Source organism: Mastomys coucha, unplaced genomic scaffold, assembly GCF_008632895.1.
Source record: "Mastomys coucha isolate ucsf_1 unplaced genomic scaffold, UCSF_Mcou_1 pScaffold9, whole genome shotgun sequence".
In the NCBI taxonomy this organism is placed as follows: domain Eukaryota; kingdom Metazoa; phylum Chordata; class Mammalia; order Rodentia; family Muridae; genus Mastomys; species Mastomys coucha.
The window spans coordinates 3813374-3834347 of record NW_022196915.1 but is presented as its reverse complement, the minus strand read 5'-3'; the positions used below and the strand labels follow the sequence as shown (position 1 = coordinate 3834347).

Here is a 20974-nt window from a genome sequence, read left to right as displayed (position 1 = left end):
GGAATCACCATCTCTGACATCAAGCTGTACTACAACAGGTTGATCAAGGAAATTGAATCAAAGACACAGAAATAGATCTACACACCTATGGACACTTGCTTTTTATTTGTTTCATATTAATAAAAGTTTTACTACGTGCTAAAAAAATCTATAGAACAGAATACAATGCATACATTGCATGTATGCCTCTTATATGTCAGGCATCCATTTTGACTCTTAATTTTATCTTTATAAAGATGTGTTATATATACATATTATCATTTTATTGAGGCTATTGGGGCACAGAGAGGTAAGACAACTTACCTAAGGTCAACTTACCTAAGATAAATTACAAAAAGAAGACACAGACCTACGATGGTAAAGCCAATCACATTGTATCTTTCCTTTTGATGGGTAGGCAATAGTCAGTGACTTAGGACAAGGACCCCTTTCCTCCTGAATTCCATGGACCGAAAGACTTGACATAAAGAAAGTCTCACAGAGGAGGTCACATCCTTGTTCTGTGTCACTGGATATCAGACAGCACAGATGCATCTGACTCCAAGCCCATGATCTCTTTCTTGAAAACATAATAAGGGTTTATGCTCAGGTTCAATGCCATGGGAATGGTGGCCTTTCACTCACTCCCAGACACTAGACTTTTTCTAACACGTTTCCTCCTCTTATGCAGTTTATGGGCCTGTGCTCTGTGCTGGCTGTTGCGGATGATGGCAATTTGAAAAGCATTTTCAGTAGCTCTGCCTCTATTCCCAGTGGTGAGAAGCTTGGGAGGCACACAAGCAAACAACAAAAACAACCAAGCGGCCGGGGAACAGAGACTGACTTGCTTTTAAATTCCTCATTTGGACTTTGAGGAAACTTGACAATGATTTAGGGTTGAAAAAGGTTAATTTTATTCTGTACTTATGACAACTGTAGGGGGAGCCCCAGAGCAGGCCTTGTTGTGGCTTGACACAGCAGGCAGATGCGAGCTGTGCACAAGAGAGGAGCTACAGGTGGTCTCCAAAGATGAGCACTACCTGGAAGCTGCCTTCTCACCTTGCTTCCTCTGCTGGCTTCCACAGGTGAGGAAGCAAGGGGCAGAGCAGTGCCTGGATTCCTCCTCCAGCCAGGGCAGAGGGGTGACAGGAAGTGGAAAGTGCCTGTAGTTAAGACACCCTGGCTCTTAAGTGGAATATTGCTTTGAGAGAGGCCAGTCATTTCCTCAGGTGATGCCTCCTCATGAAAGATGCTCAAAGCCCGTGGTAAACATATGTGAAGATTTTGCACTGAAACCTGTCACTTGTACAATCAGTAAGTACTGAACTACAAAAGCATATTCTATATCATAGATTGAAGTAAGCTGTTCTTCAGATGCTGTCTGATGTGCAGGTTTCCAGTTCCAGCAGACACAGATAAGTACACTGGTACTCAGACATTTGAAAGGCATGAGAATTGAGAGTTTAAGGCAAACCTGGGTTACATAGCAAGACTCTGTCACAAGGAAAACAAAACGCTATGTTTTGAGGGCTGTGAGCGGGCTCAGTGGGTAAAGGTACTTTCAGCCAAGCTGACAACCTGGGTTTAAGTCCTGATTCCCATAGGTGGAAGGAGAGAACCAGTTCCTGGGAGTTGCCCGTGGCTTCTACAAGGGCATCTTCATATGTGAGCCCACATGTATGCACACATACACAAAATGAAATAAGTAAATAAATAAGTAATAAGACAAAATATAACAAAATCATAGCTTGAGATAACAAATATTTCCAGCTTTATGGAATTCTGGCCTGAGATACTTCGATACTTCTGCCTCCATAGTGACTGGAAGAAGAAGCAAGTCCAGCCCTTTAGTGATTACCCTGTTTCCTCTCTCTCTCTCTCTCTCTCTCTCTCTCTCTCTCTCTCTCTCTCTCTCTCTCTCTCTCTCTCTCTCTCTCTCTGGCATGTTTCTGTGTGGTGAAGAGAGAATTGAACAGCCAACATGGCACCGCCCAAGCACCCTGGTCTTACTGTGGCATGGTTTTTGTACACAATTATATTTTTCAAGAATTTAAGACAATGTGGCCAACAGAATGTGTTGCACCATTCCAACCCAAACTGGCTGCATCTAGCAGCCCCGCTAACCTGGGAGGCCGATCTCAGTGGTCCCACTTAATTCTAGATTACGTTTGCCTGAAGGATGAGAAGACGGGTAGAGGGAGGAAACTTTTGGATGCTGACGCAACCCTAGAATAAGATCCCTTTCTAGAAAGGATGTCCATGTAAGAACATTTGGTGAATTCCAATATATTGGTTTAAAAAGAGGCATAGAGAAACCCTGTTTACACAAAGCTGTGATGTAAGTGAGTTTCTATTCTACAACTTAAAAGTCCATCCCTGACTTGGCTACCTGGCACTGGGGTTTCTTATCTATTCTGCTACTGTTTCCTCTCCACTGATTCATGTGCCCTGTTTCCAGAGGGAAGAAGGAAGACTGGTGGTACTAATATACACAGAGGTGTGAATAATTGGTAGGTTTGCAACTAGTGGGAACACTTGTACTTTAACTAATTTACTAATCTGTAATGTAATATAAAGTCAGCTGAGGTGGAGGAGCATCAGGAGGGGGAGGAGGAGGTGGAGGAGCATTAGGAAGAGGAGGAGATGGAGGAGCATCAGGAGGAGAAGGAGAAGGAGGTGGAGGTGGAGGAGCATTAGGAGGAGGAGGTGGAAGAGTATCAGGAGGAGGAGGTGGAGGATCATCAGGAGGAGGGGGAGGTGGAGGAGCATCAAGATGAGAAGGAGGTAGAGGGGCATCAGGAGGAGGAGGAGCATCAGGAGAAATAGCATCAGTACGAGGAGGAGGAGCAAGAACAGAAACGGGAAGGGCATCAGAATGAGGAAGAACAAGGATGGGAAGATGAGGAGGAACATCAGCAGGAGAGAAACTGATTAGCTAACGTGTTGATGGAATTATCAGTGGAAGTTGGGAAATTTCTGACGAGGGTCTATCCTCTTGCCAAGTTGTGTTTTGTTTATTTGGCCTTTATTTGTGGCACATGAACAACTCTTGAGAAGATTTGGGACTTGATAGGGTCAGGAAGCAAAACAAACCTTCTTAATCTTGAACATGTGGGCATCAAGTGGATGTCTATAAATGAAACATGCTTGACATTGTGTGCTTGGACAAGAGTGAACCCATCAGAGACAGGCTGCCCTCCCTGATGTCAGGTTAGCCAAACTCAGCCTGTCAGAATTTCCTGAATTCTGCTGGGTAAGAACCACACAGAGAAGGCTCTGAAGAGAATCCTGGCATAGAAAAGAAGGCATTGTGGAACCAGACTGTGGAAACAGGAGGCCAGCAGCGGGAGGCTCTCAGAAACTTTAGTCATAGGCATTCAAGGTATTTTTGGCATAAATATCAGTTTTTTCAGAATTCATGCACAACCATGAAGGATCGCCTGGGAAGTGAGGCCAGGAGACCTATGTCTCAGTTACTGGAATCTTTTCTTTTTGGACTGTGGAGTGGGTTGTCTTAAAGCTCCCTGGGGAGCTGCATGTATGTTCTTTGCTGTGTCTCAAACAAGAGCTGCATGTTTCCATACTTTCTTGGCAGGTCAATTCCCTTGGCCTGTACACGCAGGTGAGGCGTGATGAGGGTGTGGACAACAGACACTGTGAGGATGTGTGCCACTGCTTCCTGGTGCTCCCTGCTTCCCAGCCACGGTACTGAGCGCAGCATCTCATGTTTATCCCATTGATACATAGCTCAGTGGTCTACTTTTCCCACAGGAAGGAGCTGGGCAGTGAGAAAGGGCAAGTGGCTCCCCCAAGGTCACAGCTGGACCCTGAGTAGATGCCTGCTCAGGCTTGTGTTCTTAGGTGCCCTGTTGCTTTAAGGGTCTGCAAAAGTTGGGGGCATGTAAAGATAACTGGTTCAGGCAGACAAAAGGCAGGGTGGTATATGCTTTTCCTGGGTGAAGACATGGTGTCCCTGTTATCTGCTTCCTCGCCTGCCATGCTATTCTGTTTTTAATATAAAAAAATAGAGTGGAGAGAGAGAGGAGGGGGGGAGGGAGAGAAAGGGAGAGAGAGAGAGACAGAGAGAGAGAGAGAGAGAGAGAGAGAGAGAGAGAGAGAGAGAGAGAGAAGAGTGAAACGAGCAGACTACCAAGCAAACAAAATGAATATCCTATTGGGCAACACAGGAAACAGAAAAGCGAAGGCCGAGAGAAGGGGGCCAGATGTGAGGCTGTCCCAGGCTGGGAGGCAGCTAGGTTGTCAACTCTCTTCTCTCTTGGGGGCTTGCATGCCTTTCCTGACTTATTGGCAGGCAGGATGGTGGGTATCTTCTAGGAAGTCACTGAGCATCTCTGAAAACCTTCTTCCTGGTTTGTCAGGGAGAGATGAGTCAGGTAAAGGTAATGCGCCTGGGAGAGGACTCTCCACTTCCACGTTTCTCTGACACTGAAGAAATATTTGTTTGCATCTGGAATCATATTTTAATTTTGTAAGTTAAAATCCTTCCTGGGCATAACAAACATTCTTGCCCTGTCAATCCACAAGGCTAATAATAAAGACATATATATGACTCCAACTCCAGATGCAGTTATGATTGCTTCCTTAGGGTTTTGCACAACAGACCACCTTTGTCCTGTCTAGGAATGTTGATTTAGCCTGGGAAAGGTCAAATAACTTGAAGTTTTTTTTTTTTTTAATGAAATAATTTCCTCATTATAAAGACCAAGGCCTTTATAATACTACTGTGCTTTTGCATGGTCACTTGAGACATAGACTCATAATCAAAATTTGTATGCTCCACACTTTGTGGTATAGCTCCACTATATTTCCCAGCACTCCCTTGAAGTGAGAGATGACCATGGGATTAAGTTTCAGCCAATAGAATGGATGGGATTATTGGGCCTTGTGTGTTTTCTTCATCTTCTGTCACTCTTCTTATTTTGTAGAAACATTTGAAGCCCGAGAAGTAGATGGGGTTGAAGAAGGATGGAGCCTCCAAGCGATGCTGACAAGTATCACCTGCCATGCAAGTACACATAGCAGTGACCAGCTTCAGCATCAGGATCACAATTCTGCTTTATAAAGTCACTGACATTTGGGAGGAAGCTTAGCCACCGTAGCATAAAGTATTATTTCACTAACAGAGGCCAATAGATGCCAAAAAGCTCTCTGTCTACTATATTTCTAAGTATTTCTGAAATCCAGCTGGATCCAAGAGAGACCTCAGGCATGAGGCGCTTGAAGGCTCACACTAAGCATCAGTGCAGGACACTCCTGTGAGTTACAGCATGCTCACATTCATGGCCTTAGATTCCCCACATTCCATCTAGGTGTGCAGACCGCAGAGTCTCCAAGTGTCCTCTGTCCTCATGTACTCAGAGACTGTGATCTCTGCCCATGGACGCCCAGGAGGTGAGGTCATCCTCGCCCATGTTTATATACTGCACAGTGTCTTGCATGCTGATGTTAAATTAAAGTTTTTATTAAAAAAAAAAACTCAAGGAATTTGATAATGTTAAATTTAGGTCAATGATTTCTTTTTATTGTTTTTATGTGTATGTGTCTGTATGAGTTTATGTGTACTGTATACGTCTCCAGGAACTGGCATTAAAGGCAGTTGTGGGTGCTGGGAACTTAATATAGGTCCTGTGTAAGAGTATTAGGTGCTTTTAACCCCTGACCCATTTTTCTAACCTCTGCCAATTGTTTCTTGATCTAACTTTGGGCATAGCATCAAATAGGTTGTGCTCATCATGAATATTTTCATTATGCTTTACTGAATATGAGGTTTTTTATATTCATTTTATAGACTCATCTTGATATTACAATAATACTAAAAGACTTGCCTAAAGGCAATGCTGGCATAACTGGGATAACTTCATTTATATTCTATTTGGATAAATAGAATAGGAAGCTTTTAGTTGAGAAATTTGAGATTCAAGAATATTTAAATTTGATTATTCAAATGGGGTTTAATTGAGATCTATAAAAACACTGCTGGCAGAAAGAAACATTGAGAAATTTTAAAATTTAAAAAGCCTCAAGAGAAATGATACAAGGATATGAGGCAACCTGGACACGTCCACTAAGAGTCCTATGTCCCCTGACCCTTAATAAAGGCATGGAAAAACTCTCAGCTAGATCCAGTGGGACACTTCATCCGGAACATCAAAAGGTAAGATTCGTCTTTAAGTGTCTTTGTTTACTAAAAATAAGCTAATGAATTCTGTTAGCAAGCGATGTTTTTAGATAGCATGTTTAGAAACACAGAGTCCAGAAGAATGTGAAAGGCACAAAGAAATAGTAAGAAATGGTCAGCAGAAAAATACCAGGAACCACAATCGGATCCTGTGTAAATAAATAAGATGGAATGAGTGACTTTAAAAGCCATCCCCCAACTACTTCTTGCTGTCTCTTTCTGCATGATATAATCACGTTCACTAAGTTTCCATCCTGGGGAGTACTGAGTATCCAGCACAAGTCTGAGGTGGGTCCCTGTGATCTGACCACACTGGGAATTCATGCCTAACGTGAAGCATTGGTGACAGAAATAGCAGTTTGTATTGGATGATGTTGAAGCAAGGAAGATGTTGCCTCAAACTTCCCTTTACCTAGACTTCTTGGCCATCATTATAGACTCATACAGTCATAAAGATCCACTAAAGTACTTTTGGATAGCTCTCAATTTTTAGAAAAAAAAAAGTTTCAATCTGTACAGAAAATTCTTGAAGGACAGCTTAACCAGGGGCTAAATTTGAATTGTAGGGATGAGCTATAGACGTTTAAGCTTCTCTAACAATCTTCTTTAAAAAAGTACAAGTACCTCCCACATCTGTTTTTGTAATTGCAGAGCAGGATTCCTGATGGACTTTCTGTGTGCCTGCCATGTACCAGGGACTCCATAATAGCAGACTGCGTGAAGAGATTCCTGTGCATCTCACTTTCTCACCAGGGGCCTGGAGGAAAGCTCAGTGTTTTTAAAAGCTCCTCAAATGGATTAAATGTACAGTCCAAGCCAAAACTATGTGTCCTGTGCTCCAGAAAACTTGTTCCCTTGAGGCCTTAAAACAAAGCAACAACAGTAACAGCAACAGCAATAACAAGCCTCTTCCCATAACATCTAACACCAGTGAGACTGGAAAGAATCTACTGGAAGCATAGAGGACCAACCTGACCTGTTACTAAGTCACAAAAGCTATGTAAGACAGACCAGGCTTCCTTCTGAGGTCACTGTTCCTTCCACAAGGAAGGCTGCCATGGTCGACCATTTCCCAAAAGACTGAGATTTGAGCTGAGGAGGCCAGGACTAGATGGCCGTGTAGGCAAGAGACAGTGCACACTGATCATCAGACTCATGTTCAGGAACCATGGCCTGTCAGTCATGGCCATCCGAGGTAGCTGCCTCTGTTTATATGAGAATTTGTCACCCATGGCTGGGATAAACTGTGACAGCTTAGAGGGGATTTGGTATAGATTTGACAATGTAGTTTGATGAAGATTAAGAATTTCATGTAAGAGCAAAGAATGGAAGGAAAACAAGAGAAATACCATCATTCATTAGACTTGTTTAACTTAAGTTTCCCAAAGATTGGAAAGTGATAATTCAAAAACTCAGGAGTCCACTGCAGTAACCCTGGGAGAACCGCTCCACCACACCTGCCTTAGTTGGCTAACTCTAAATCCTGAGAGCTAGAGAGAGACCTCTCAGTTCAGCTCTAGCATCAGGACAGGGACGCATGAGCATGCTGCACACTTGTGGGCATGGCGGTCCACAGTGGCCTCCTTTCTACAGCACAGCCAGGCTCCAGAGTGATAATGTCATCAGAGCTAAGCCTTAAAACAAAACAAAAAAACAAAAGAAAAACAAGCAAAAGGTGATAAACAGGTGCCTGGCGCTGGTAGCTGGGTGTGGTGGCAGGTGATAGTGACATAGAAAAATAGTTCTTGGCTCACAGCAAACTAAAGAAAATAGTATACTCATTATGCATAAAATTATTATCAGGGAAGATTATGTTCAATTTTTTTGGAAGGAGCTTAACCTAATGTATGTGCCACTGCTCTGGACTTCAGTAGCATCTGAGAGAACCCAGGGGGAGACATATCCTATCTTAATAGAACCTTGTTGGGTTATGGTATTTTTATGTCTGTTAGCAAAAACCAAGTAGAGGGACCCTGGGCAGCTATTGCTTAGAGCAGATGAGGTTGAGATGGGTTGATCGGAATGGTGATAATGGGATGTTGTCAGCGGGGCAGTGATGATAACATGGGGGTTACAGTGGGATGTCAGTGGGGCAGGGATGGTAACATGGGGTTATAGTGGGATGTCAGTGATGGTAATACAGGGTTAAGGCGGAGAGAGCTGGAGGCACAATGGGCTAGGGGAGAGTTAAGAAAAAGCCAAATACTAAAAGCATAGATTAAAGAAGATTCAGGAGGTGCTAAGGATGATATATATATATATATATATATATATATATATGTATATGTGAATATATATATATACATATATATTCCTTATACATATGTACATATACATCATATTACATATACATACATATACATATACTTACTTAAACACACATAAGTGTGTGTGTGCGTGTGCATGTGTGCGCGCGCACGCATGCACAGATCAGATTTGGAGATCTGAAAAGAGAGTTCTTTCTGGTCTGACTGGAAATGGAAATTTTATACCCAGTTTCTCTCAGAACGCTCTGACCCTCCCACAGTTTCTGCAAGGAAGCTAAAGAGAGGAGGAAGAGAAGGGACAGGCAGAGGTGAAGAGAGCACAGGGGCCAGCTCCTTGCTAGTAGACTCTGAAAAAGTTCACAGCCCTCCCACTTAAAAGTGAAGCAGGTGCTTCTGGCTCAAAGAATGGCTGGTTGTAGCTGTGGGGCTCGAAGAACGGCTGGTTGTAGCTGTGGAGAAACCCTCCCTTAAGTTTTGTTCCTTGCTTCTCTTTTTTGTTCCTTTTCTCCCCTAGTGCTTGAGATGGGCTCAGGCCCCGAGTCTCCCTCTGCTGGTACACTGAGGTCCTTCCTGTGGTTTCCTTGATGTTCTTCCTGCTTATGGTGAAGAATGCAGAAGATGAATTGAAGTTCTGGCCTCTAGAGTGGACACCACGTGGAGATCTTTACCCCTCTCTGTGTTGCATGCAACAGGGAGAAAAGATAACATAACATTGTAGACTTGTCTGAGTTTCTTTTCTTTGCTTTTCAAAGTGGTAAATTCCCAAAGGTTTATTTTGCTAACTTGGGGCTTATACCACGTGAATGGGAGAGGCGTGTTAAGGGCTGTGTGCTCAAAGAGAATGAAAAAAACAGAGTTCTCATTCCCGCAGAGGAAGATTCTTGGTGCAGTGGGTTGGTCTGAGAGGTAGTGCGTGAGGTGGGGGCACATCGATCATATTCGGAGAAACTGAGTGATATTGTTAGTATATGAGTAACTTACACAAATAACAAAAAAGGGCAAAGATAACAATGGAAAATGAGTAACAAATATGGACAGAAAGCTTCATGAGAGTGGCCAATAAACATGTAAAAAATGCTTAACTTCAGGAATAATAAATATGTAAATAAAGCTATGTCACTCTTAGCAAACAACTTCACACAGAGGGAAATACTAAACCCAGGTTTCATGCCCAGGGTATCAGTGCAGCAGCCCTGTGCTGGGACCCTCAGTAATAGTGATCATAAAGGGAAACAGATAAAGAAAAGAAACAGGATGCTGATGAGGTAGAAGGAACAAGCAGCCAGCCAGAAGGAGGAAGTGTTGGTGAAATCATGAGGGCTGGTCAGAGTGTGGCTGACATCACAGGCCCAGGAAGACCACACCAACTTTATGCTCATCCTAGTCTCATGAAATGAGGCTCTACACAAATGCTACAAATTTCAGCTGCTGCGGCCTCAGAACAGTCAGAGTCTAGGTTCTTGGTTTGTTAAAAAAGGCCAAAAAGCTTTTCAATTTGCTGTTAGGAATGTTATGTGTTCACATCTTAGGAGCAATCCCTTTGTGCTGTGAATCACGGCTTTACTCAAAATAAAGCTCATTATAGTGTCATAAATGTCTAGCTCATTCCCACAGATTACCAGGAAATAGAGCTTAATTGTCCAACCAATAAAATATCTTATGAAGGTACGTTCTTACCTTTCTCTTTAAGAATTATTCAGTGAGTGATGTCATATAGTCCTAATTTCAGATTAGGCAAGCCAATGAGATAAAGTTTGGCAAGACCCAGCTCCAACAGCTGATGTTAACCACAGAATACAAACATATTTCCATCAAATACATTCAAAATAGATATATTTCACAAGCTTTGTAGCTAAAAAGCCTCTATGCCGCTGCTTCTCAACCTGTGAGTTGTAACCCCTTGGAGGGGGGTGTGTTGAACAAACCTTTCATAGGGGCCACATATCAGATATCCCACATGCTATATTTTTGTATTACTATTCCTAAAAGTAGCAAATTTATAGTTATGAAGTGGCAGCAAAAATCACTTTATGGCTGAAGGTCACCACAATGTGAGAAACCGCGTTAAAGGGTAGCAGCGTTAACAAGGTTGAGAACCACAGCTTTGTGTGAAATGCTGGCTTGCTGTTAGGAACATAGGCCCATTATTCCTAACTCCACTCATTTAATGCTTGCTGTCTTCTCATAAGAGTTAATTGATGTTCTTTAATGCTTAACAGCCATGGTACTGGTTATGTTTTCTGAAGAGAAAGAATGCATACTTGGTTTTAAATTATGCACCTAGAGTAAGCATGGATCCAATGGTTTTCATCTTTATTGCGGTCTCCCTTTAGGTTAAAATGATGCTATGGCTGGAGCCTGCAGTGAAGGAGATGGAGAAAAGGAACTGCTTCATTTCACACACAAATAAAAGCCTCTAATGTAATGATTTTCTTATTTGAGCCCATTCACACCCACAGCCGATCTATGGAGTGGGCTCTTTTGTGAATGCAGCTGCCTGAGTCTCTGGAGAAAAAGCATAGTGGAAGTTAGGCCAGTCCCTCCCACTAGGAGGCAGCTCAGCCTGCAAGGTGGAGATCTGGCTTAGTCTAGTAGCAGCCCTGGTTCCTAGCCCAGAGCCTCAGCTTCAGGTTCTGCTCAACACTGGGGTGAGCTGAAGCTAAGGAAACCTCCAGGCCTACTGGGGACTTTACTGAGAGGACCAGCAAAGACAGCCCTTCACCAAAATTGGCCTTCTGCCTGCTGTGTAGGTTGAGTTTCACTAGAAAACAGTCAAGCCTACTTAGTAATGTACAGTAAAAGTCTCTTCACGCTATAGTGGCAGGATGGGGGGACCCATGACAAGACAATGAATGGATCATAGAAGCAGAATATCTATTCACTGCCTTTCATAACCAGAGATCAGATGAACCCTCAATCAGTCAACCAACCATGCTACAATCAATTGATATTGCTAGTTTTTGTTCTAGAGGCACATGGATGAATGACCACTACTTATCTGCCTCCCACAGCAAGCAAATACCATCTTATTATCCACATTCCCATTAACTACTGCTATTTCTATGTCTCAGGATGTATGTCCTCTAGAGTCCCTTCCTTTAGAAGCATTTTAAGGGGCAATTCATGGTGGAATACAAGGCTGTCGCCCTGTACCTCTTAAGACCATTCTGACTTTCTCCCACAGGAACAGAGTCCCTATTTGTAGTGCCATGACCTGCTATCTGCTGCCTGTGTACTTTCACATCTATGTAGGAACAGAGACATGTATTGTCACACTTTCTGCCCAGAGTTGCCTTTTAGACCCTCGGGTACGTGGAGGCTGAGGCTGAGACAGAGTTGCACTAATTTCCCACCTCATGAGTATGTTTTCTACACGGAAGTGGTGAAGAAGAACCTGACCTTGTTGGCAGTGGAATGGAAGGAGGAGTGGTGTTTTCTCACACGAACTAAGCTGTGGAAAGGGCGTGTAATTCTGAGTCCTTGTTCCTACAGGTGCAAGCCATTCCGGTTTGCCCAGGTGCTCTATCTTTTGCCAAATCAAGAGTTCAAGCCCTGGTGGGTAGGGAGCCAGGGTGCGATGCCCTGTTGATAATGGTTTGATCACAGTTGCTTTGGTTCTCAGGTGTATTAAAGAATGGATTCTCAAAGGAACTGACTGGCCATTGGGTCCATTCTAGGGTGGGGAAGTGTCATGAACACATTCCCAAAAGCCAGACTGTTTTATGATGTGCAGAAGAGTATGGGCATCCTCCCTGCTGCCATAGAAACGAAGAGGTCAGGGATTGGCTTGGAATTCAGCTGGAAGGCAGAAAGCACATGCCATGCTCTGAGAGCTCATGGGTTGATTTTGGTCAGCAGACACATTTTGGTCCACGGTCTTTGATAATTCCTAAGTTAAATGTAGATACTTTAAAATTTGGATGTTTCATTTAAAAATTTAGTTTTCCAACATCTTTCTAATTCAAAATCTCTGGATGTCCTAGCCTTCGTGCCTTATTTCCAGTGGCCATTGATAATCAAGGGTAGTTAGCTTTGGAGGGAACTAGAGTGTACTGGGTCTGCTTACACCTAACCTTTTCTGCCTTTGGTGTTTGCTCAGTCCCTGGGCCTTCGTATGCGCAGGGAACTTAGGCGATGGCAGCTTGTCGGGTGCCTCTGGCTCTCTCTGGCCCTGCTCACTTATGCCATATGTGATTTCCACACATTGAATTTACATTTACTGCTGCTGGAACAAGTAGTTCTCATTGGGGAATATATACTGACTTGTGGTCACCAAGGCTGCAGAACCATTTGTTATGTGAATCTGTAAGACTTTGAAGAATAATGATGTTAGTGCACAGGGGTGACGCTAGGAGGACTGAACACCAGCCTTTCACTGAAATTAGCATCTCCCCTGGGTCACCTTCCTGGTAATGACATCATTTCTGAGGAAGAGAGAGTAATAATACTTAACAGCTTGGAAATAACTGCTGCTAAGATTCTCAGGTTGGCTCTAGAACCCCAGTACTTCACGCTCTGTGTACACAGATGAAGACACACAATGAAAATCAAGAAAGGGCACGTAGATACCTGTCATACTGTTAGGAGTCATAGGTTAGTAGTCATGCTGGGTCCTCTTCTGCACTGGCATTCCCTACAAAGAGATAAAATAACATACATTATGATCTGAACTTGACTTCGTTTTAGTGATGGCATCTTACTATGTGGCACTGGCAGGCCTGGAACTTGAAATGTGGACAAGGCTGGCTTCAAACTTACAGAGATCTTCCTGCCTCATCCTCCTGAGGGCCAGGATTTTACTTACTTATTAAATATATTTTATTTATTCTTTGACAAAATCCCCACCTACCCCAACATATGCCCCTTCCTTCTTCATGTTTATGTCTCCTTCCTTCCTTCCTCCCTTCCTTCCTTCCTTCCTTCCTTCCTTCCTTCCCTCCTTCCTTCCTTCTTTCCCTCCCTCCTTCCTTCCTTCCTTCCCCCTATCTTTCTTTCTTTGAAATCAAATAAATCCAGTTAGTGCTGCTTGCTGGCATGTTGACTGATCTTGTTGGCTAGGGTTTGTGCAAGTCACCATAGCTGCAGTGAGTTCATGAGTTTAGAAGACTCCTTATAGCACCCTCTCTATCTTCACAGCACTCCTCCCCATCCTCCAGAACTTGTTCCCATCTTCCAGAACTCCTCCTCATCCTCCAGCATTCCTCCTCACTCTGTAGCGCTCCTCCCCATCCTCTAGCACTCCTCCCACTCTCCAGCTCTTACATTCTTTCTATCTCCTCCTGACTTAATTTGTTTTTAATGTTCCAAAGTTTATCATGTTTTAGTGAACTTGAACTAAGATTGCTAACTCTAACTTAGAACTGGGTGGTTAAAAGGGCCTTATGGCACACACAAGGTAGTGAAACCTTAATTTTCACCTCTGGCTTCATTCTATAATTATGCTTTTAAAACAGTGTTTTTTCTTGGTTTGTTTTTTAGAGATCAGCCACACTATGGATGGACCATCTTCTTACGAGTGACTGAGATGTTTGAGCACCTCCAACGCGGAACTTCTCACAGTGAATGCTGAGGAAGAGAAGCCTCAGTCTTGATGGTACTTTGAGCAATATTCAAGGTGATTCACATCTTAGACACCATGTTCTCAATAACTAACCCCCTCACCTGCCCATTTACAACTTCGCCTTTTGTCAGTGCTGCTTTCTGCTTTCACTGATTCATTTATGAAATCTAATGAGCAAATGAAAGACTGACACTCTGGAGGGGGAGGAGGCCCAGGGTCAATGCCAGACACCTGCAGGCTGGGAAAAGGTGCTGAGGGATGCACACAGGCAGCTGGTACACACAGGTCAGAATCCTTCAGTATGTTTTTGGAAGCGTTTCCTGGAAGGGGTTCTGTGTCCAGTGTAGGACAATAGCAGCATATGTCTCTTGAATAGAGTTGAAGCCCAAGACCTGGGCTCAAGGGACAGTAGTGCTGTGTGTTAGCCATGGCAAGTTCCAAGCACTGGCATTTCTTTCAATGTGAAGTGAAAGATGGGCTCAGGCTTCACTTGTTTCACAAGGCTGAAGCTGAGAGTTAGAGGGTATCAGGGGATTTGTAGGTGAGATACAGCAATGAGCTATGATGGCCCTTGGATGGGAAGGCGTGGGCTTGTGGTGGGACAGCAGGCAGCTAGTAGGCAAAGAAGCACATGAACTATGTTCTCAATATGGTTCTCTTTGGCTCTCCACTAATCTGGTGCCCATGGTTTCATGCCTTTATCATAATTTTTGTCATGCCGAATTTAAATCACAGGTTTGCATGGCCCTCTTTCTTGTCATGAAGGTCTTTCTTACAAGACCTTACAGTCTTGTAAGGTCTGATGGCATGACCTGCTCCTCTTACTTTCCTCTCTTCCCCATCAAGCAGAGCATGTGTACACAAATCTGTGCTGGATAATGGCTATAGTCAAGGGATATACAAGGCACATGTGACCTGAGCTGGCACCTGAGAGACCAGGAAATGAACTCTTACAGCTCTGCCCGACATCCCCTCCACTGGACACTCAACTCTTCCTTGGTGACCTTTGGAAAACACACCCTCTTTCACATGGAGTAGATTCCAACACAGTTGCCACCTGATTAACAGCTCCCAGCTTCACACAATAACCCCAGTGTGGTGCAGTAGATTGTTTTTCTTTTTATTCTCCTTACTGGAGCCATTAAACCCCAGTTACAGTCTTGTGACACCATCAACTTAAACATCTTTTTATATTTATCTTTTATCTTTATTTTTTTTTATCAAAATTCTGACTGACTGGGCATACATAGTGCAGAAATGTAATCTGTGAGGAGAATGGACTTGGAGCAAGAAAACAATCTTACTAAAATTCCTAAAACTGAGGTCAACATCATGAACCTCAGTGCTAACTCCCCTGCCTAGTGCTACTGAGCACTCTTTTCTTCAGTGATAGCAGCTTTTGTAGTGCAATATCAGCAATACTGTGCCATGTGGTATCATTAAATGACATTACTGTTATTATACTGTTAATGGTGTACTGCTAAAGTACACTAGTACTTTAGTAGTACTTAGCATGTAGTATTGTTTCTTACTATTGCCCTTCAATGAGCTCTAGATTCATTTCCCCAGTGTGTGTGTGTGTGTGTGTGTGTGTGTGTGTGTGTGTGTGTGTAAAACTGAGGTTGATAGGGAATAATCTTTGATTACTCTTCTATATTAAATGCAGAGCTCATTCAATGGCTAGTACTGTTAACCTGTTTAGGAATCCTGTCTTTGCCTTTCAAGGCTGTAATTACTGGCAGAGCACCATGACCATCTGGCACTTGCTTGGTTACTGGGGGATCTGAACTCATGTCCTCATGAGTGTGCGGCAAGTGCTTAACCACTGAGCTATCTCCCCAAATCTGAGCTCTAGAATTTCATGTGTGACTCCAGTAATGTGTCTGACAACCTATCAGGTATCACTTGTCCTAGAACTTCAGTTCCACCCCATCCCATGATTTCCTGGGGATGGTCTTCTTCAGAGCTGTGCATAGGTCTGGAGCTCAGCAGTTTGTGGGGGCCACAGGAGAAAAACAACCCAGAGTCAAATCAAGCCAACTGAAGCCTGGAAGGGATGAGCACAGTGAGTGTTTTTGTGAGGTGGAGCATGGAGGAGGAAGTATCAGGTACTGAGTGCTAGCCAGGACAGCTATGTTGATGACAGATTGAGAACCAGCCCCATCCAGAACCACCACTTATGGATGTCATGTCTTACCATTCCCATTGCTTACGGGTCAAAGAAGAGTTTGCTTCCTTATAAACTTTCTCAACAAGGCATAGTGAGTGGTTCATGCCTGAAAACCCAGCAGTCAAGAGGCTGAGACAGGAGAATTTCAATGAGTTTGAGGCCAGCCTAGGCTACACAGTGCATTCTGGGCCAGCATGGTGCTGAATACTCTACTCAGGGTCTTACTTTTGTAGTTCAGGTTTAGTCTTTAACTTTCAATCCTCCTGCCTCAGCCTCCTGAATGCTTGTTATTACAAGCGTGCACCATCATGCCTGGACAGTAGGTAAGAAATTTCATTTGGACCCTCTGGGGGTTCATTTGCAGAGAGACAGAAGTCCTTCTGAAGCCTCAAGAACTCCAGCTCCAGTGAGAGAGCGTGCTTCCACTTCATTCCGAACCCTTGATAGGCACCCCTGAACTGGGTAGTGCTTCTGCTGCAAAGGGCAGCCATCATTCGTCAGACACTCAAGCAGCCTTGATGATGGCTGACTGTTTAGGCTCCATAAGTTTTGTTCAATAACAACTCTCAGACAGAAGGCAGTTTTAGTCCCTGTGCTGGGAAAGACGGGAGGCTCAGGCCCATAGCAAAGAGCTATGGAAGGGCAAAGCTTTCAAGTTCGCAGCAGTCAAGTGTTTTTCCTTCAAGTAGGGAGATAAGGCAACAGTGTTTGTGGTTGTAATGAAGATTCACTTGCTGTGGCCAATGGTTGTTCACGAGAAGATGAGGGTGTCAAGGTCTCCGTATAGAGCTCAGGTTGGCCTTGAGCTTGCGGTGGTCCCCCTGCTTCTGCCTCCTGAGTGCTAAGATTATAAGAATGTGCCATCATGTTCAAGCATCTCATTCTAGGGCTCATCTCTATTATAAGTGAGTCTGTGTAGTACCGACTGCTACATAAGTGCTCTCTCACTGAGCAACAACCCTAGCTCCTGCTAGTCTCTACTCTAACCTGTACCCATGTCAAATGCTGCCTCCTTCCTTTCCTTGATCTTCCCTTGTTTTCCTGGTCCCTCATAGGCAATGTCAGCACTGCATGTGGGAAGGAGCATGGATCCTGCTGCTCCTAACAGTCAGGGAGACTGAAGGGAGCCAGGAGACCATTTCTATGATGGGATAAGGTTTGTTTCACCAGTTACTATAAGTGTCCTGAAGCCTGTGGCAGTTGCTCCCTTTACATGGTGGAAGGCTTGGGTACAGTCTGATAAAAATTCTACTTCTGCTTTGACAACTAGGTCAACAGTGTAGGAGCAAAACTCTTGGAGTCAGAGTGGGCTTTGAAACAGTCTAAGCAAACAAACAAAGAAGGTAGCCACTCTAAGACCATCTGTTCCATGAAATGCACCATTGCACAGATTGAAACATGGGACACTTAGTCAAGTAACACAAGGGTAGAGAAATTGAGGACCAGTTGAAGTTTCTGAAGCTGATTAGGAGGGCACAGGTTTGTCACGCACAGCACTCACAGTGCCTCCCACAGGCCTTTCTCTACATGGACACATCTCTGATCAGCGACCTTGGGGAGCAGAGAGGTGGGCTGGATACTGATCTCAAGGACAAGGGCTGTGTCAGGTCACCAGTGATTTGTAGGAGCCTCAAACTTCCTCTTCTGCCACCTGGTGGTCAGCAGGGCACTGTCCTCCTGCCAAGCCAAGGAGAACTTTAGTAAATGGCAAATGTACAGGACACCAGTGTGGGGGTGGGGTGGGGGTAGAGGGTGGTGGTCTGGAAGCACATTCATCATGTTAGAATTAAATAACCCCAGAGGAATGAAAGTACCACTCAGCCCTGCCAGAAGCCCGTAATTGTGTAATCGTGTAATTGTAGTTAGGTGACTCAAGGAGGTACAAGTGTGAAAAACATTAAGTGAGAATGGAAAACAAAGGGCTTGCACAGATGCACATGCTTTCTCATTGGTTTCTAAAGGTATTTGATAGTGAAATAAATAGCTACAAACAGCTCCACTTCTGTCCCCACCCCTAGAGTGCTTTGGAAGAATAGACTGAAGTACCTGAGCAAGTTATAATCTCCAGCAAAGAAATAAATACACATTTGTTCTTATACCATGGATGTGGCATCTGCAGATCTGAATGCAGGCTCTGCTATGCCAGGATCTACTGGGAGCACCTGTAGGTTTTAAACCTAGAGATAAAAGTAACATCTTCTTAAGGGGGAAGCAGCCTTGTTCTGAAAATTCCCTGAAGAAAACAAATTTATCCTATAATTACAGTTGTTAGCTACTTCTTAAAAGTAAAAGGTAAACTGAGGCAAGACTGACTTGCAATATTCCTGTGGGCAGACTTCAGACAGTGTGGCTATACTTGCCTATAATCCCAACATGCTTGGGGCCAAGGCAGGGGAATCCTGAGTTCCAGTCTGGCTTCTGCCACATAGTGAGACTCCTTCTCCCCCTGCTCCCCCAGTCCCAAAACAAAAACAAAAGCTAACTATGATCTCAGTGGAAGAACAGCTGTAGTATGCAGAAAGCCCTGGGTTCAATCCCTAGTATAACATCTTCAAAAAATATGTCTGAAATCTATGGTCTCTGCCCCTTCTTCCACGGGGCCCATGTTTGAAAGTGCATGGTGATTTGGTCATTCACTTACTAGCAAATTCATTGGCTCTTGACAGGGTCTCGTGTCTCATGGACTGTTGACTTTCAACAACCTGTCATCTGGATAATTTTCAGTAATGTGTCAAAGTAATTAATAGGTTCAAATTTATGTTAGTCCACTGTGTTAAGTCATGAGAAAAATCTGGAACCTTAAATGGGGATTAGGTTATTATTTTAACACTGAGAGAGTTGGTTAAGGGTTAAATGGGAAAACTGGGATGTGTGGAGCTGGGATGTGTAGTTGGGATGTGTGGAGCTGAGATGGGTGGGGCTGGGATGGGTGGAGCTGGGATGGGGATGGAGAAGTAGCTTAGAAGGGAAAGAAGCTTTTGGAAGGTGCTTGGAGACATAAATTTTTGTTACTTTTTTCCCTGGATGTTTAAGTTTAGTAAGTGCTGGCTTGATTTTCTGGTCCCACTGGAAAGCCTGTGTCACAATGACCTGGGGATGGCAATGCCACCAAGAGGCCCTCATGCCTCAGTGCATGGCATTCAGTGCCTCAATACCTCAATATATTTTTTCCACCATGACCCCAGGCCAGAGTAAATACCTAAATGTTCTGTATGGTGAGTGATCCAATACACACAGCCTAATAACCGCATTTCATGATGAACAGCCGTGGCCGTGGCTGTGGCTGTGGCTGTGGTTCTCAGGCATCCTGGGGAGAACCCGGGTTTAGAGTCTGGGAATCGTGGCCACCACAGTGAAAAGCACAAGGGGTGACTAATGTCTTCTTTACTCATGAGTCACTCTGTGAGCTTAAGAGCCTGTCATTTAACCTGGAAGATTTATTCTGCTAGGAGGGCCCATGATACTTGATACTGGGGCACAGGAAGTAAGAAACCATGTTGGGGGTTCTGGCCACAGTCTTAAGAGGCCATCTTGAGAGCAAACAAGGTGTAGTTATCATTCAATAGCTTCCTGATCTCCTGTCACACGTGCAGGATGTAACAAAGATTCTAAAACATTACAGAACCTCGTTGTCAGGCATACTGATCACTACACAGTAGAAGTCCAGGGAATTCTGGGTATTCACTGAAGCTGGGCAGGCTTTGCTTCCTGCTCATTGGAGTAAGTTATTTGATTGGCTGCCTCTCTCTCTCTCTCTGTCTCTCTCTCTCTCTGTCTGTCTCTCTGTCTCTGTCTCTCTGTCTCTGTCTCTGTCTCTGTCTGTCTCTCTCTCTCTCTCTTTGTGTGTGTGTGTGTGTGTGTGTATGTGTAAATCATCTGCTCATTGCAAATGGGGCATTATTGCTTCCCCTGAATCTTCTCTAAGACTTTTTTACATCCCCTTCAGTTCAAGAAAGAAAAAAAGATGCAATGTTTTAGCTAGTGTCTGTTTCCTGCTGGGGGAAGGGCACTTTTGCCTGCTGTCTATATTCCACACGCCTAGTGGGCTTATTTTCTGAACAGTACGCAGAGATTGCTGAATCATGCTCAGCTCACGGCTCCAAGAAGTTTTTCCCCCAGTCCCAACTCTGTGCACATGCAACACAATACTGTCCTATTCATCTCTCAGAAATGCCAACAGCTCAGATATGCGGTCCCAGGCTCCCCACACCCCTGAACTTATTTAAAGCCTCCCACAAATAACACATTGTGAAATGTTATATGGCCTTTACTTTGAGCCATTTGACCAGGATAAGACCAGTCCAAACCTCATTCATTCATTCATTCATTCATATACTTTTAGTCAGCAGCTTCATACACAATGCCACTACTGTCACAATTACCCTTAAACACTGAATTACACACCCGCTTGCTGGAGTGCTGGCCTTAATCTTCTGTTCTGTATCGATGCAAGCAGCAGACCCTCTCTTAAGTGAGAGAAGGCCTTTCTCACACCCAGAAGTTTATATTGGACTCAATCAAAGGACAGAATGAACCTCATGGCTGGCTTGACTAGTGAGCTTTGGCTAGGGCCCACCCAGTTTATAGCTGTCTGCAGCACTGTCCCCCAGCTCAGTCACTGTTACAGCCGTGCCATCTCTGGCCACTTCTAGGCATAGTTTTGCCAATGTGCAGCCAGGGTCCTCTGTGCCGCTTTGTTTTCCTAGTTGCAAAGTCAAATCCATGAGACTATTCAATTCTCCAAAGTTGTAGTGGTCAATGCAGGGTGGACACACACACACACACACACACACACACAC

At 44.0% G+C, this 20974-nt stretch overlaps 1 protein-coding gene across 9 annotated transcripts in view; it reads right to left on the bottom strand.

Moving 5' to 3' along the window:
• Thrb (thyroid hormone receptor beta) overlaps window positions 1–20974 on the bottom strand; it is a 353365-nt gene that overhangs the window by 84076 nt on the left and 248315 nt on the right. For all 9 annotated transcript variants that reach the window (XM_031360979.1, XM_031360978.1, XM_031360975.1 and 6 more), the window contains one exon: window positions 13015–13078. In XM_031360979.1, coding sequence (XP_031216839.1) covers window positions 13015–13036 — 22 coding nt within the window. In that variant the 5' untranslated portion in view covers window positions 13037–13078. The remainder of the gene's footprint in view (window positions 1–13014; window positions 13079–20974) is intronic.